The 18,650-nt window shown below is 35.9% G+C and overlaps 1 protein-coding gene across 1 annotated transcript in view; it reads left to right on the forward strand.

Moving 5' to 3' along the window:
* Positions 1-18,650, forward strand: part of PTPRQ (protein tyrosine phosphatase, receptor type Q) — a 109,996-nt gene that overhangs the window by 17,068 nt on the left and 74,278 nt on the right. The window contains exons 10-18 of the mRNA XM_026060176.1: positions 1,775-1,985; positions 3,740-3,892; positions 4,011-4,190; positions 4,935-5,042; positions 6,589-6,870; positions 10,164-10,346; positions 11,090-11,191; positions 13,609-13,729; positions 17,600-17,760. Coding sequence (XP_025915961.1) covers positions 1,775-1,985; positions 3,740-3,892; positions 4,011-4,190; positions 4,935-5,042; positions 6,589-6,870; positions 10,164-10,346; positions 11,090-11,191; positions 13,609-13,729; positions 17,600-17,760 — 1,501 coding nt within the window. The remainder of the gene's footprint in view (positions 1-1,774; positions 1,986-3,739; positions 3,893-4,010; positions 4,191-4,934; positions 5,043-6,588; positions 6,871-10,163; positions 10,347-11,089; positions 11,192-13,608; positions 13,730-17,599; positions 17,761-18,650) is intronic.

The raw sequence follows: 18,650 nt of genomic DNA on the forward strand, positions 1-18,650 counted from the left end.
ACTGTAGACCTTTAGAGAACATTTAGCTCAAAATGAAGGCATGTCAGGATTGAGTGCCTTCTGAGCAAGGGCTTTTTTGGATCTTAATTTTGAGCATAGGTGCCCAAAGCTTGCATCTTTTTTTTTTTTTTTTTTTTAAGGCATTGATGTCTTTTTTTGGATCTGACACAGAACCTAAGTTTGTGATGCAGAGCTCAGTGAAGACGTTTGCTTTCAAATTCAATGATATACATTAAGTTGAGCCCTGGAGCCAAACATTAAATAAGGAATAGGGGAAAAAAAAGAATAAGGATCCATTCATTAAACCAGGCAGGGGTCCTTGGAAAACAGAAAGGATATAACTCTATAATTAAAGATTGTATCATGGTAGAGACACAGAAAGGATGAAAATTAAGTCTGCACAGACATGTTTTAATGCTGGGATTTCCTAACTTTTGAGTTCTTGATTTAGCATCACTGCTGCTTATTATATTTTATTGAATGTAATTTCCTAATTAAAAAAACAAAACAAATCATAACAAACATTGTTTTATTTAGAACCCTATGCACCCCAGCTTAAGCCATCTACAGAATTTGAACAGTTGGATCCACACTGTACTCAATAACTAGTAGCAATAAAAGGCTGTTGTCTTGTATGTTGAAAAGCCTCAGAGGCAAAAGATATTTCCACGGGTGTTACTATTTTGCTACAAAATGTTAGTGAAAATGAGGCATATATAGCTTTTTCCTATTGGTACTTGGGTGGGATTGATGCTGTATCTCGGACTGTGGTTAATCCCACCTAGTTAAGCATTAAAAAAGCTGCTTTGCCTTCTTTTCATCCAGAGGCTGTAGGGAGACAGCTAAAGTGCATTAGTTACATCACTGTAAAACCATGTCTTTCTGGCAGTGAAATTGGCCATATGTGTGTGGGGGGAGTGTTCACAGATGACAGCAATTTTTATAGAGACACTGGAGTCCTGGATTTAGGCCCAGATTCTGAAGGGGCTGGTGATCTGGTGCTTACACACCATTTTGTACCAATGCCCTGGCCTCTCCCTTTTCTGTTCTGCTTTCTTTGCTTCCTCTCATGGTAGCTCTTGCTCCCCTTCTTACAACCACTCCCATCCCCTTCCACCCTTTATCATTTACCTCTTTTGTCCTACTGACTCTTACACCACCTGCCTCCCTTCCATTCTCCCTTTTCCAATATTTGCTCCCTTATTTTCCCTCTCCTCTTTATTTCATTTGGTTCTCTTTCTCCCCAACTCCACTTCTCATTTCTTCCTTACCCCTCAACCATCTAGTCAACTTTTTACTCTTTTTCTTCAGTGCCTAATAAGGGTATTTGAAACCTTCTTGTTTTCCCTGTCTTCAACCCTGCTTTGCAGTATGCTCAGTACAAATAGGATCTCCCAGGCTCCAAAATGTGTCTATTCAATGTAGCTCCAAGGGTAATACCATTAATTTAAAGGTGTCGCTCTGAAACATGGGAGCATTACAGCTTTGGTATAAAATCTATACTTTAAGTAATTTATAAAATTAATGAGGTGTTTGTTTATTTCTAAAATGAATAGTTATAGACAACTGAAAGCAGAGTTTTTTCATGAGAAATATTGTGTTTTACAAAGTTAATTATTGTTGTAATGAAAGATATGTTAGTTTCCCAATACTTTTACAGTGTAAATATATGTATATGCACAAATACACAAACACTATTTATATACTATATATAATAATTAAATGATTTAATGATGCCAGGTTTGTGATTTATTTTTTTATTTCTAATTTTTAGTATGCAATTGATTCTTTGGAACCATACATGTTAAGTGAAAACATCAGGCCTTCTCCCACCTGGAATTCCATGGAAGCAGTCAATGAATTATATGAAGGCTCAGCTGAAATGTTTTCCAATACTCAAACAGCTTCCCCAGTAATATTTACAAGTGTATCTGGTGATAATTTGCCTGCAATAAATGGAGCTGCAGAATTACATTCTGCTTTGGGTAAGATACTTAAGATATTTTTCTACCTGCTCTTTTGTCTGAAACAACTCCCGTCATTGTCCCAAATATGATCTTTAGCACATGGTTCAAGCAAATTATGAATGGGTCATTTGCTGGAGTCAGATTTTTTTACTACCAAATAACCTTTTGAAGCAAATGGGAATGCCACACAGGCAGGAACTAGCCCCTTGTCACCCAGCTGACCTTCTTCCTAGTGAAAGGAGCACCCGAAAGCCATCAGCCAAGCTGCATAGACAATCAGTTATTACAGTTGCCAAAGCAGGTGTGATTGTCAGGGATTAACATATCTCCAAGCCCTTCAGAGACCTTGATTTCTGTAAGCCTTTTGACTAATAGGTTTTCAAATGTCAGTGAAGGTAAATAGGTCAAAAAGTTACAACTTTGCTATATGGGTGACAAACAGGTGGAGATGACCCCATGACATGGTGATGTCATTAGTGTGTACACTTGTTCTGTATTATCAATGGAACAGTGGTTTTTTTACCAACTATAGATATTTACAAATCATTAAATGGGCCTTAGTTGACAGGCAGGTGCTTAAAATACCTCTCTAAATTTTTACAAAGAGAGTTTTGAACAGTAGGCGGAGAATCAAGTTTTGATTTTTATGTATGCTTTATTAAAATCACTATATTAAAATCACAAGTATAGCTAAGACCAGAATTTAATCCACTAGTTTAAAGTACACTGGATCATTTCTGTACTATGTTAATCCATAAGAATCTTCTTTGTAACACAGAGAGAATGTACATTGCTTCAAATATGAATCTTTTTACTACCTTATTCAGCTTGAGTTAGTGAGATGCTAAAAGAGTGTTTCTGAAAATTTGTTTTTAGGCATTTGTTTTAATCTAGCATAGGTATTATGTTCTAGTAGTTACTGTAGTTACAGTTATTGACAACCAAATTTTCAGCAGTGCCTGCTGATTTTTAGATGCCTCCATTTTTAATGCTGAGCTTGCAAAACTTTGAGCCTGATACTCAGATAAATAAAGTATCTTTCATGTTGCAGTGGCATAGAGGCTCCTTTATAACAGATGATTTTGACTAGCACAGCCAGGATGCTGCTGGCTTTGAACTTTATCACAGGTACACCAAAAACTTTATGGGCACATGTCTGACTTCTTCATTCTGTTCATCACAACTCTTTTCTGCTGCCAAAAATACCACTGTGAAGGCATCTGTGAGAGGAGCTATTTCAGGTATAACGTATTATAGCATAGTTGTGAGGGCAAGGAACATGAAATTTGTCCTTCCCTATGAAAACAAAAAGCAAAAAAACTCAGCAACAACCTATGAGCCACAACTGATTCTGATGTCACTGGGAAGACAAGGCCATCTACAAGTATATATTTTCTGAGTTCCTACAAGATGTCTCTCAAACATTTTGGAGCTAGCAATCAGTATAAACCTCATGTTTTCAGTTCTCTCCCATTCATTCTTTCACCTAGCCCAATTGATCTACTCTTCCTACTGCCTGAATTACATACTTAGTAGAAGACCATTAAAAAGCAGGGATGATTGTACACATGACAGCAGACCTACAATAGCTTCTCCTTAATTGACTAGACACACAGTGTAACCTTTTATTTATATTTTTGTAATTGTCATGAAAGTTAATTTAAATTGTTTGCAGTAAAATAGTTGTAGGTCACTGTGTCAATGTGAGTTTAGAATGCAAAAGAAAAAAAAGTTTACAAATAACTTACTATTTCTCTTTTATTTAATCACAGATAATCAGTATGCCATTAATATTTTGGCTGAAGAACTGTCATATGTTATAAAAGGCCTTGTACCTTTCACAGACTACACAATCAGTGTGTCTGCTTTCACTGCTATTGGAGAAGGGCCACCATCTATTCTCACAGTCAAGACAAGTGAACAAGGTAAAACGTTGTAACTCTGAAATAAGTTAACATACATCATTTCCCCCACTGAAGTTTTTTTAATGTTTTTTAAAATCATTTTATTGCTAATTGTTGTTATTTTTTGTTTTTGTTTAAGTTCCAAGCTCAGTACAAAATATATCTTATAAGAATATTAGCTCCTCCTCTGTTTTGCTATATTGGGATCCTCCAGCAAATCCCAATGGGAAAATCATTCATTATACCGTATATACAATGGAACTGGATACAAAAAGAGCATTCCACTCAACAACTTCAAACAACAGTTTACTTATGACAGGTACAGTGTCATCTGATAAAAAGATAATTGCAAAATTGTTATGCAAAACTATTTTTCCAAGTTTATGTAACGTAGCCATTTGCAAGATAGGTAGACCAAATCTCCGCCATCCACCTCACACACTTCCACATGTGAAAGCAAGGTTGGAACACTCCTGCCAGACTGTCTGCTGTGGAGAAATATTTAGGGAATGTGAGATGGGAGGAGATGACTAGGTATGGCTGGTGAGTAGTATTTCTGAAATGGATTTCTCCTTGGAATTTTTTTCCTCAGCCTCTTCCTTCCACCTAGAAAGTGTTCATAAGTTGTTAATTCTTTTTCAGACTTGATTTTTTTTTTCTCAGTATTTGTTTGAAATTAATAATAATTTTCTTCTTTTAAGGTAATAATTTTGGTAGCAATTGAAGAAAATGCATTCCTTATGGGGTTTCAGTTGTCTATTTGTGCTATCCAGAGTAATGCATACAGAATAAAAACACGTATGTTTGTATGTACCCATTCACATCCCATGTTTTGACAAATAAATAGTTATAGCTATTTACAGGCTTGAATCTGGTTGACTTATTCTAAAATCAGTATTTGACTCTCCCCAAATAAATGGTATTATACATATTCTGTCTTTTAGATGATAAATGTGTATTGAAAACTCTTAGAACAGTATCCATTCTTGTAGTTTAATAAGTGAGCTACAAGGAAAATAGGAGGATCATCAGAAATCAAGATTTTTTTACTTAATTTTTTTAGGTTTAAAAAAATATACAAATTATAAAATGAGAGTTGCGGCCTCTACAACAGTTGGGGAAAGTGCTTTGTCTGAAGAGAATGATGTTTTTGTGAGAACCCCTGAAGATGGTAAATATGTTCTTTGCAATGATGATTTGATTTCTGTATTGAAGTATGCGCTGCTTCAAAAGATTGGGCACATACATAAGCAGGGGAAGAAAACATAAAAATAAAATCAGTGTTTGTTGAAATTATTAGTTTTCTATCAGACAATTTCTTCATCAGCCTGTTTTTTGGGTAACTGCTAGAAATAATGATAAAAACTGCATCATGACCAGTAATGAAATGAACTAATTTCAACTCTGATGGACAAATGGGAAGCAAGCTGCTGAGGTTCCTTCATTGAAAATAGTGTGTCCCTTGCCCCCATCTAAACCATAACCAATTATCTTTGGGACTCCAGCTTTTCCTTTTTATTATGTTCTCATATGGAAATTAGGTTGTTTTTGAAGCATTTGGAAATGGCAGCTTTAAACAAGTCAGAAGCTATGTTGCTGTTTATAAGCAGGGCTGCTGATAAAAGTGAGCTTTTTATATTTAATGATATTATATGAAGTTGTTTTTATAGAGTTTTGGGGCTTTATTCCTTTTAAGACTTATCAGTTTTAATGTAAGGTACAGAAAATGGTGATACCTTTAGGCCAAAAAGTTTCAAGATAAATTCTGAAATATCTATGTATATGTATTTGTACACAAACTGAATCACATAATCCATCATCAGAAAAGGGAAAAAGAAGGATATAAGCATGACCTAAGTCTTGAAATTGTTCTTATATTGACCCTGGGTTTTTATTCCTTTTTTTAAAATTTTTATAGATTAGTTATTTCAGGGGTGAAGTGGTGAGTCCTGCTGAGGAACCCGGGTTTACATTCACAGCTGAATTTTCATAGGTGCAGCTCCCACTCACTCCTTCAACACTTCTGTGCATTATTAGATTGCTGCAATCACATGAAATCAGACATTGCAAGTAGATTTAGCCAATATGCACCACCCTAGAGCTGGGTTTGTTTTGTGCATGACTTTCACACCACTACACACAAGATTTACACTAGGGTCTTCATGGTCATCAATCAGCAGATGTATTGGTAAACTAAAGGGAATTTAGTTACAGCATATTTTCTTTCCTTTCCTGGTACAATGGTTGGATGAGTGGAATAAGTAAGATGGGTGGTTATTTAAGAAGAAAACAGACAAATGGGCATAATAACAGACAAAGTTAAAGAACTTGAAGTTGAGGAAGCCACTGAGAGGATTTGAAGAAGGTCTGCATGTGTGGTGGATGGACGTGACATTTTTTTTAATGGATGCAATTTTGGATGGATGTGTGAGTGGTTGAGAGACACAAGTTCCAGAAAAGCTGAAGTGTCTAGGATGCAAAAAGAAGTCTAGCTTTATGGGTGGAAAAGAAAGAATACAGAAACTAAGATAAAAAGTGGTGAGGTTTAGAGAAGGAGAGTGAGTGAGTGGATTGCTGCCTTGTTGTTACAGTTAGCTATGTGTACAGCAGCCTTCAGGATACCTAAACATTGGGGACCAGTAGGTCTATGAGATCAGTCTTTTATTCAGTTAATTAAAAATCTCAGAGATCTTTTTTCTTCAATTTCTGTATTGCAGAACCAGACTCCCCACCCCAAAAGGTAGAGTTAATAGATGTAACTGCAACAGAAGTAAACCTGAGATGGTTACCACCTGAGCAGCCTAATGGTTTCATAACTCACTATGAAGTTCTCTACAGTGATTCCAATGATATATTTATTAAAAATGCCTCAAATACAAGTATTTCACTAAGTGAAATGAAGCCATATACTCTCTACAACATCTCTGTAAGGGCATTCACCAGACTTGGCCATGGGAATCAGTCTTCTTTCCCACTTTTGGTGAGAACTTCTGAAACGGGTGAGTATACAGTTTTTTTAAAATTCGGTAATTTTCCACAGTCACCCACTTTATGGTGACATTTGATGCCCAGGAGATCCATTTAATTAATTTTAAAAGTGTATGTTTGCTTTGCAAGGCAGAAAGTTTGAACCCTCTTTTTCGTTCTTCTATATACAAAGCAGAAGTAAGATTAAGAAGAAAACGGGGGCAAGTTGTATGCCTGATGGACTTCATATGTTTTACTACTTGTCCTTGAAAATTCCTTGTGTCTTGCAGGAAAATAACTTAATTTTTTGTAGGAATGGAGGGATTTTGAAAAGTGAATGTGGCTTGAATTTCAAGTTATGAACTGAAATTTGGTAAGAATCAATCCAAACGATTAAAAAAAGAATACAGAATTCATAGATATGGTGCTATTTTGTAATCTGACAAAGCTGATGAGGTTACTAGAAATATTTTGGAGAAGGTAAAGATGAAATGAAATAGCAAACAATTAGACTGGATGAAATATTTTCAAGAAGGAAAAGTAATTTTAGTAGTAAAGATTGGGAAGAAAAGATAGGCTTATATCCTATAATATATATATCCTATTACGGTAAGTAATTGTAAGATAGGACAATGTGGGGAAAGGAATGTAAAATACAGAAAGGGTTATTAAATTTTCAGTGGAGCTAAAAGGAGAGGCATTGGGGAAAATGTGGAGAATAGTGGTTTACACAGAGGAGCAGATGTTTGGTTTAAGCTGTAGAATCAGGGATAGAAGGTAGCTGGGGAGACAGACATGAAGGTTACAGAGAAGCATACACTTAGTCTCTGTTCAACTTAATACAAGAAATAAGATCAGGGACAAAAGGACACACAGAGCAGAATACCCAACTGACTCCTTGGGGCACAGGCAAGGGGGGAAGAACAGAGAATGATGATGATAATCTTCATGGAGAAATTCACTGGAGCAGAGAGGCAAAAACCTAGTTGGAATGGAGGTGTTAGAGAGCTGAAGAGATGGTTGTCCTTGCCCTACCTCTGACCTATGCTGGTAGGAATAGCCAGGTTGGAGAGCCAGCAGGAAAACCAGCCTGTTTCTCCAATGGCTGCTGTTGTGGGTACATGAGAGAAGTGGTTGGTAGCTACCACCTGCTGCCATACAAATAGCTAATCCACATGCCAGCTACTCTTCTGATAGCAGTAACAGTGGCAAATTCTGTTCCTTTAGGACTCGGATATTTCCAAGTAGCACTGGTATGATGATCATCCTTTTCTGGGACCTTTTGCCATCTTCAGCAATTTGCTTCCTCTGACAACTGTCTACTTTATCTGTAGCTAGATATGGCCCTAGAGCTAAACATCCTCCGTTTATCAGGTTTTGCTCAGTAAGGAAAGATATGCATATGCCAGTATCTCTCAAAAGAGGGCAGGGAAGTGCTCTGGCTTCTTGGTTGTTATGACACAGTGGGAATCACTGAGCACCTTCTCCTTTTTTCTCAGATGAACTTTGATTTACCCTGTGTGAAGTATGTGTCTCAGGCCTGCAGAATAAATCAAACACCTAAGAAACTGGGGCACAGATACCTAGTTTTGTGATCGCACGAGGCATTACTTATGATAGAGGTGCCAAGCTAGCTCGACCAAGATACTGTGCTACTTTTGATTATTTTGTTGGCTGGGTGCCATAGGTATGTAGGCACCTGCCCAATTGATTTGATTACCTAATCCATAAATTTTTTATTGGTCCTTAACTTAGACATCTGTCTTTTGTCTAAGTTGTATTTTAAGTGCCTTAGTTCTTTCTCAGTGCCTAACCCCCCCCATGCTATGATCAAGAATTTGAATTCCAGCTGTCTGACAGAGACGACAAGTTGCAAAAACATCTGAGATGAGAAGAACAAAAGAAAGGGAGGATATGGAGAATGGAGCATTTTGAGTGAACTACAACCTATTAATGATCTGGTGTGTTTGAGGAGCTCTTAGCAGTTCTTTGCTACTATTCCACCATGAAATTAGAAGGAATTGGCAGATTTCTCTGCCTCTTGTGGAATTTATTTCCTTTCTGGATATTGCTTAAGCAGATATGATTTATCCTTTTGAATGCAGAATTTCACCAAAATTGATAAGAACTTTTAGGGAGTCCTAGAAACATGTCCATGCCTTTCTTGACCTATTGAGCAAACCGTACTGTCACTGTATAATCATGATTGTCTAAAATAAGGTATATTATGCTATCAGACCAATTTTGGATAGTGGAAAACATGTTTGTCCCTTTGTTTGGGGACAGCCAGAAACCAAAAGCAACAGTCATGGTGCAGCTGCAGGGGTTCCTGGTGGCAGCAGGGCAGGACCTCACCAGCCAAGGCCTGTCCCACCACCCCGCAAGGGAGCAGGGCAGCTGGGGGCAGCTCCAGGCATCAGGCACCTCCGTGGAAGTGGGGTTGGGCCGAGGCCAGGTTGGGCAGTCGGCACACAGTTGGGGTCTGGATCAGGCTTGGTGAGGGTAACCAGGGTCAGACAAGGCCCCCTGATCGTCAGGCAGGTCTATGGTAACAAGGCAGAACCAGGGTCAGGCTGGAAAGTCAGCCCATGGCTCAGGGCCTGTATCAGTGAGTCCATGCCCAGGCACAAGCATGGTGGCGATGAAGCAGAAGCTGTAGCTCAGGCAGGGACCAAGTACAAGAGCCTCAGCTGAAAGCAGCTCCCACGGGACAGGGGGTTGGCCCCAGCTGCAGCGTCCCGGCAGTGCGTCTGGGAGCTTGTCCCCACAGTCACTAGCAGGGCAAGGGCCCTCATCTGCACTACCTCTAAGTTGGCCCCGAGCCCCGGCAAGCAAACCCCCAGGAGCGGGGATGCTCTCAGAGCCCTTATATATTAAGCTCCCTTTGTTTTGCCATACAAATATTCCCACAATTTGTGTAGTTCACCTAAGGAAAAGGAAGAAAATGTTGGTGGGTGATTTAAGGAGTAACTTATGGCAGCACATCATGAAAAGACTTTTGACAGTAGCCAGGTTGGAGGATTGCAGTGATAGTTATGGAATGCTAAAAGGAAAGTTCAGCATCATACTCCAGAGGCTTTTTTATCTGATTCCATCTTTTTTATTTTATTTTTAAAGAATGACCCGACCCTTGTCATTATAGTGCATATCTGTCATATGTTTTTGATCTTCCACTTCAGCCTGTTTTAAAATATATTTTGTATAAAAAAATACTTACAAAATTAAAATATTTACAATACGTTTTATTTTAACCAGTTGAAAAAAATTCTTAATAAAATGATGAAACTGACTGGAATCTTTTACAAGTCTACGTTTCTTTTTCTAGTTCCTGATTCTGCACCAGAAAACATAACCTATAGGAACATTTCCTCCATGGAAATTGAATTATCATTTTTTCCACCATCTGTTCCCAATGGAATCATACAGAACTACACAATATATCTGAAGAGGACTAATGGGACTGAGCAAAGAGTCATAAACACTACTCTTCTGATCCTACATATTGCAGGCCAGTATATAATCATCTGGAACTTATGGCAACTATAAATTGTTCTAAAAAGGGCTCAACTGATTAACTGATGCAGACCAATTAGTTTATTGGCTGGACATTGTCTTTCTTGTCCTAATATAAAGTTATATTTTACCTGTCCCGCGGAGCAGTCTGTTGTGTCCAGCAGTAATGCAGTGGAATGCAGCAAGATCAGTACAGAATCTCACATACCCCTTATTGTATTTTATATATTTGAAGTACAAGGAACTTTATTAAATTCTGTGCACTTTTTTACATATCTGTCACCATAACTGAAAGTAAACACTGAAGTCACCTACATATCTTTCCTGTCTTATTCTGATTAAGATTGAATACTTCACTTACCTTTCTATCTTTTTATGTGTTCTTTTATTATTACCAAGGCATGACATAGCAGTTAATACAGGGAGCTCAATACCTTAACTAGTAAATTTTCAGAGTAGAACTAAGCACAAACTGTAAAGCATTCTATGAGTATGAAGTATAAACTGGCAGTAAGGCTTCTGAGCGTTCCATTGTTCATGCAGAATAGTTTATATTCAAGTTCTTCTAATGCTGATTTCAATCTCTAATATCAAGACACAGGTCAATGTAGGTGATGGGCCTATTCAGCACTTCAAAGCTTATGTTTATGGTTCTGGATCCCGAGTTTAGGTTTCCATTAAAAAAACAAATTTGGCTTACCAAATGGTTGGTTTACTGAATTCTTCTTCTGTATTTAGATTTAAAGAAATACACAGAATATACAATAGAGGTGTCTGCTAGTACCGTGATGGGGGAGGGCCTTCGTAGTGCACCTGTGCATATACTCACTGATGAAGATGGTAAGTCAGTGAAGAAGTTGTAATGTATCAGTCTGCCTGTAGTTTTAAACCAATCCTGTACTTTGTGTCAGATATATGTGTATGTTTTTCTATACTCTTTGCAATTATGTCTCTGTATTTATATCAACATGCGTGTGTGTATATTTGTGTATATATATATATGTGCACTCAAGCATACACATCTCTATATATGTTATTTTATACATTTACTAGTACAAGCTATGTGAAATCACAGGAGTGCTGAGCATGAACACTTGGTCTTGCCAATATCTCATGCACTTGAAAAATTTACTAGTGTTATTTTAACCTGATATACCACATGATGGAATTAAATATTATCTTAGGTTCTGCAGACATGTGAGAGCGGGAGAAAGGGAAAAACACCAAAAGGCAGCTTGAATGGGCTACAGGTGCTTCTGGTTCTTTTAATTAGAGATTTTTGAATTGTTCTAAACACACACACAAACAGATGCTAATACGCAGATGTAAAATCATTAATGTTATCAAAATGCTCAAATTTCATCATCTGTAGCACTTAACTACCAAATTGAGCAGGTAGAACACAGTCATTGCATTCCCTGCTATCTAGTACAGTAGGCCACAAATTAGAAAAACCTTAAAATGTTGCTTGTACTTTGAGTACCCAGTTTAGTTGTGTGAAGTTATTGTTGATGTCCTCTATAATTACTGGAGAGGGGATCATGAAAAAGATTCAAAGCAGAACCTTAACTTAGGTGCAGTGACTCATGTTTTGGAGGAGCCTGTGTTTCTCCATTGCTTAGGGAGCAAGTCTCTAGGAACGCCAGCTAAAGCTGCATTGATACAAACATCTCACCAGCCATTCCCAAATTCAGCCTCTTTTCACATCTTAGGAAGCACTGGCCTGCCAAAGATCCAGCTTTTGATGATAATGGATCTTTGTAAATCTCCAAGGTAGTGATGGGCTTACATTCACAGTCTCAGTAATACAGCTTTGCTGAATACTGATGTTGCTGGAACATGCTGGGAACAGCTAATTTTGATAAATCCATCTTTTACATAGAGCATTTTTATTTAGAGAAATGTAGATTCTATTTTTCAGCAAAAGACTATCCCCAGATAAGAACTGTACAATGAACTAGACATACAAAAAAATGACATTCACTGTTTGATAGCTCTTTTATTATATAGCCACTGAGGATAATATAACAAGTAAAACACTAAATACAGCTGTCACCTTTTATCCTCATTAAATGCAGACATTCACTGAATTCAATGAGCCTTTGTTCAGGGAAAAATATTTTTTTCTTAAATGTACAGTTCTAAAACATTTTTGCCAACTTTTAAGATAGCGAAAGAAGGAATAACAACTGAAAAACAACAGTATTTATAATATACCACATGTACTTTATTCACAGGAACAGTGTTCCACGTTTCAAACCAAATGCTTCATAGATTTGCTAATAGCTATGCTCATATTCTCAATTTCCATGCATGACTACAACTATGACCTGAATTTTTAGTACATGATGCTCTTTGGTTTAATTTGAAGAAACAAAAATAATTCTAATATTACTAGGCAGTGTATATTACATATACATACATGTAAGTATACTTACATATATCCATGAGTCAAGAAGAAGAAAGATTTACTTCCTCAATAACATGCTAATAAAAAGTGGTATCACTCATACATACACGGGTACATTTTTTTTCACATCAATATCTATATGAATCTTAAAATAATTCAATTAGAATGCAATCAAACATGTTCTATGGTTTTCTTTTACTTATGGTGTCTCCCTACACAGTTGTTACATGGTGTCGTGTAGAGTTCATCTTAAAATGAATTTTAACAGTCTCAGTCATTTCATATCTTTATATTTTCTCTTGTAACGTGTTAAATGTATGAATGTGTTCCTTATTTGATGGAGTGAATACATTTTACCACTGTCTGGTACCCCACATTTTTATCATCTATCACTGCCATGCTTATCCATTCTTCCATCTTTTGGTGCTTCATATAATTATTTCCATCATCTCTTTTTCCCCAGGGGATCTATTTTGCTATATTTTACATGTGTTTATACCTATAAAGCTCTTGCTTTTATTAGAAGGAAAAAAATCACAGCAATGTACTTGGACAGTAGGTGAATCATTGTGTCCTACCCTTTGCTCTGTTTTCTCATGAAGTATTTTTTTTTCCATTGAATCACAGAAACAGATGTTTTAACACCACCATACAAAATCTTCTTTTATCATCTGTCAGAAAAAGGAAAAGAAGCTGTACTGTAACTTGAGTAGATATGAATACTTACCTGTGTGGTACAAAGTTCACTTTCCATCACAAATGATTAAAATCCTGTTTAAGGATGCTGCATATTCCATAGATCTTGGCTGTTTAACAAGCTGTTATGTCCTGTTCTCTCATTTTGTAGCTCCTAGTTCTCCTCCAGAATCCCTCTCAGTAAAACAGTTGTCGGGTGTCATTGTGCAGTTGTCATGGAAACCTCCACTGGAGCCAAATGGAATTATCCTCTATTACACAGTTTACGTTTGGTAAGATTTTCTGGAAATGGTTCTGAGGATAAATATTAATCTGTAACCTACCAGGAATGTTAGGTTTTTCTTGCACAATGTGTTGATTACACATTTTTGGAGAGTGAATATTAATCCAGCACTTAAAATACTAGCATTTTGTATATACAAATTCAGATATAATGGAGTAAATGAAAATTATAGCATTCAATATTTTGCAAGCATTTTAAACGTTTTTATAAAGGCTTTGTGAATCAATTGAAATTTAAGCTAGAAGGCAATGACTATTTTCATTATATACTGATGGGTCACTAAGCTCTCCTAAATTGTTGAGGAGATTTTGAAATAAATTGAAGATAGGTGAATATTGCTTTGATTTGTAGGAAGTGTGTAAGAGCAATTTATGAGACCTGTTTTAGCTTCCTTCCATATGATGTAAGAACTCAAGAGTCACGAGATTAGAATCATTGCATGTTCTATTAGTTATGTCTAATGTTGTATTTTGTATAGATCTTATTTATAGCAAACCAGTATTTTTTAATAGTCATTTACTGTCTTGTTTTTTCTTCCACCTGTCATTTCTTCTTTGCTGCAGTTTTGTCTCTCATCCCTCTTGGGATCTTTTTTTTCCTCTCAAAAGGATGTCTGTCACTTTAAATGCCAGCTTGCAGCTCTTGTCCTGTTCTCTTTCTAACACAGCTTGGTCTAGTGATTTGATACCTCTTCAAGGATCTTTGTATAAGTTCTGCCAGGACTGAACAGATTTTATTGCTGATCACTTTTATTATATTGCATTTATGCTGTACTATTTTATTGCCACAACTAAGGCACAGGATCAAATGCTAAAGAAAGTCATCTTTTGAGATCTGCATTGCAAATCAGCAGTCTTTACATTTATTATTTTAATGTTACTTAACATTTTGGGGGTAGGGCTTGGCCTCTGATGCTATTGAATTTTTTTTTTTTTTAACTAGAACTTCTAGGTAAGTTGATGATAAAGTGAACAGGAGTGACCTCTTCTTTCCAGAAGAGTTAACTTGGGCTTCTCTCATTAATTCTACTGCATTGGCAAGGTCTGGTGTTCTTTAACCACAAAGAATATTAAATTAAAGACTATCTTCTAGCTAGAAAGCAGTTACTACATGATAAGGATTATGGTTTTGATAGAGACTGTGCTCAAAGACTTGAGTTATTTGGCTTTTCATCCTTATATTGCCTTAAAACTTACATTGTTATTATAATGAATGAGCTGGCAAGAGTTATTTTTTAAAACCTGTTAAGAGAACCATCTTTCTAAATATCTATGTTAAACAATCACATAACTTTTTGCAGTAAGCCTTGTCCTTCTTCATTCCATTTTCCCCTTGCTGTATCTTATCTATCCTCAGTGTGCCTTATCTAAAATTAGACTGGCATTAGGTATCATCTTGAGGCAAGGACATTGGATGAAAATTCCCATTGCTTTCAAAGGGGCCACAACTTTATTCCTTATCCTTTTTTTTTTTTTTTTTTGATTTTAAGTATTTAACATAATTGCCTATTAAATTTCATAAGATGCATTGCATAGTGAGAGTTGACAAGGCAAACTGTTCTGCTGTAGTTGCTACTTTTGGGAGGCATTCAGTGTTTTACAGAGGACATCATTAACCCCTGAGCTTCTTAATAAAGCAGAAAGAGGAAAGCTAATAAAGACATTAAATAAATGTTCCTTCTCTTAAATATATCACAACAGTTGTAGAAAATTGGTAACTTTTCTTTGATGAAATGGGAACAAGAATCCACAACTAGTAGAATGTAAAGAGCAATATCTGTAATTTTGTCATTGTCATCTTTCATGGAATTTGTCATAGGACAATGTGCCTTTGGGTACTAGCAGACAGCAAAGCAGCTATCAAGCTATCTGTAGCTTGGGACTACAAATTTGTACTTCCTGAACCTTCAATTCTAGAGTGCCAAGGCATATTTAATAAAATTGCTAAACTTGCCCTTACCTATTGACTTTTTGCTATGTTTGTACAGCAACCCATACCTCTGTCCTTTTGAGGAAAATATTTCAGGCTCAAAAACTGGCATTAACTATTGAACAAAATTTTGTCAGATAATTACTGACTAAAACTGCTATGAGATGATTTTTAAGAAGCTATGGTATGTGCCTTTGTCAAGTGAAAGCATGCAATTGGTTAGGACCTTTTTTGTCTGGGCTCCTGAGAAATGTCATTTAAAACTTAGTATTGTTGTTCTTCATTGAAATTCCATGGCTTAGCTTATTCTTCTAGATACTTTCTCATTGTTTGTGAAGACTGCACTCACTTTGATTAGTGTTTTCTTATTATTTTGACTGCAGGCTCGGTTGCTTTTCTAAATAGAAAATTAACTCTTCTTGAAACACTTTAAACTTTTGTTCTACTTGGTGATTATGGCCTGATTGTGGAAATATTTTTTGATGAATAAGATGTTATGGAACACAGTTACTCGGAGTAGGTTGTATATTCTCCTCTTTCTTACTTAAATTATAAGTAGCTACATTTTTGCATACAAAGAACATATGGGGCAAAGATCCAAGAAAAGATGTCTTTTCTTTGTATAGAATTTGATAACTGCTCCAGCAGCCTCTTATATTTTGCACTGTGAAAGTTTTTTAGCTTATTAACACTTGAACCTCTTTACTGACTGTTCAAAATGTCAGAACTTTGAGAAAAATGTACATTAACCTTCTCTGTTACTAAGAGAGTTGCCCAAGTCAATAGATATTTTGTTAAAAACTTGAAAGAGATTGGGAGAATTTAGTGTACTCATTTTCATACATGTTCTCATTTCAGTTGTTTCTTAACGTAACTTTGTTTCAGGAGGATCAGATTGTGATCTTTGTTTCTGGAACATTCATATATCAAAGGAAGAAAATGAGCCCACCCAATAATTTAGAATAAGCCTTTCCCTTTTTTCAGAATTAGAACTCCTTCTCTTGTTTCTGAAGATGTTCACAGTGACTCCTGGAGCAAGATATTTGGTTTTACTTGTCAAATTATCATGCCTGTATGAAATCCCATTAAAAGCACAGTGCACCCACTCACACAGAATTCTTTGCAGGAATGGAACATTAGCTAGCTTTTCTCTGCTAGCTTTTCATAAAAGATGAAATTAATTTAACAAAGAATAGCAGACTCTTAAAATTCAAGTTAGTTATTTATGTCTCTTGTTTTACTTTATGATAATCATTTCATACCTATGCTAATACCAACATTTTATTAATGTTACATCTTATAGCCTTTCTAGGCTGGTTTTGACCTGACTAGAGTTCCATTCTTATCCCCTGCTACATTCCACCAGAATTAACTCAGCACCAGCTAATTCCTGTTCCATATCATCTTCTATTATTCCATTTATAACTTCAGCCTTCTGACCAATTTCACAGAGTCACAGTAGGGCATGCTCCCTGCTATAATCTTTTTATATTTCACTATTCTTGTCCAGAGAGACAGTTTAGTTATGCCCTACTGTGTCCTTCCCAAGGGTACCACATAATCATTTGATAGCAGTTACTAGATAGACATGCTATTCCATATAATCTTTGATATGATTCTATGGTTCTATATGATTGTTCCATAATATCTTTGATATTCCATATAATAATGTTCAGTCCTGATGTAATTTACATATATACATTTGTTTTCTTTTATTTTTAAGCAAAATTAGGAATTCCATTGTGATGCAAGAGTACAAAAATGACTTTTTCAATATCTGTGACAGAACTCATCCAAGTCTTTTTTAAAGCCTCAAAAATTTGTATTTGCTACAATATTGCCTTTTTAAATTTGATGTAGTATAGCACAGTTGTATACATACAAAAATGGCATGTATATATATATAATGCATAAAATGTTTTTTCTTTAGGAGTAAAACATCAAAAAGGAGTGTTAATGTAACAGAAACATCACTGCAGTTCACAGACCTGGAAAATAACTATGAGTATGGTGCTTATGTAACAGCAAGTACAAGATTTGGAGATGGAAACATAAAAAGTGATGCTATAACATTCAGAACATCTGAAGGAGGTAAGAATAATGTGAATTGTATGAAGGTAGTATGGTAATATGAATCTGTGATTTCATTCAGCCTTAAACTTCTGTCAGCCTTATATAAATTAATAAACTACTGAAGTGAAAGTTGGCATTTGACTGGTCAAGAAGAGACATTCTGCCTGTAAAAGTGTGTGTAGATGTGTGTCTGTGTCTTTGTGGGTATATATGTCTATGTCTCTTTGTATAATATTATGATGGGTTTTATTATTATTATAATATTACTTTACTGAGCAGAACATTGCATTTTCCTGCAAGACTAGTAAGATTAAAATATTAATTTAATTTTAAATTTTTAAATAAATAAAATGAGTGTTATAATATGTATTAATAGCTCTTTGCTCTATCTTGCTGTGATACAACTTTCTGATAGGGAAAATAGTTTGTAGAGTCTCACAAGCATAAAATGGTTTTAATTTGAAAATAAAATCTGTAAGTGTGCACTGATTTATTTATTTATTCTATTTTAATGGTTTTATACTTCCAAAGTGATAGCTGATTTTTATAAATGGTTATACAATAAACTGTGCTTTGAAAGTCAGGCAGGTATATTACTGGTTCTAGTTTTACCATATGTCATATAGCGATAGTCTGTTTCATAACTGATAGTATGCAGGCATATTTCAAAATCATCCTGCATAGACAAACTGACTTGACACACAAGCACTGGTAGGATTAGTGTCTATCCAAGTCAACTCTCCAAAGACTGTCTTAACCAGCAGACTGTGTAGGTATTCCCAATCTTTGCTACCGAAGCTGTATGGAAATGTGATCTGACTTTTTAGGGCAGGATTTTAAGGCACTGATCCCCGTTACAGTTCCTTTTCCAGTTAATATACAAACTAGAACAGCACAAAACAAAAGAC

This window comes from Apteryx rowi, unplaced genomic scaffold (assembly GCF_003343035.1).
Source record: "Apteryx rowi isolate R43461 unplaced genomic scaffold, aptRow1 scaffold_166, whole genome shotgun sequence".
In the NCBI taxonomy this organism is placed as follows: Eukaryota; Metazoa; Chordata; class Aves; order Apterygiformes; family Apterygidae; genus Apteryx; species Apteryx rowi.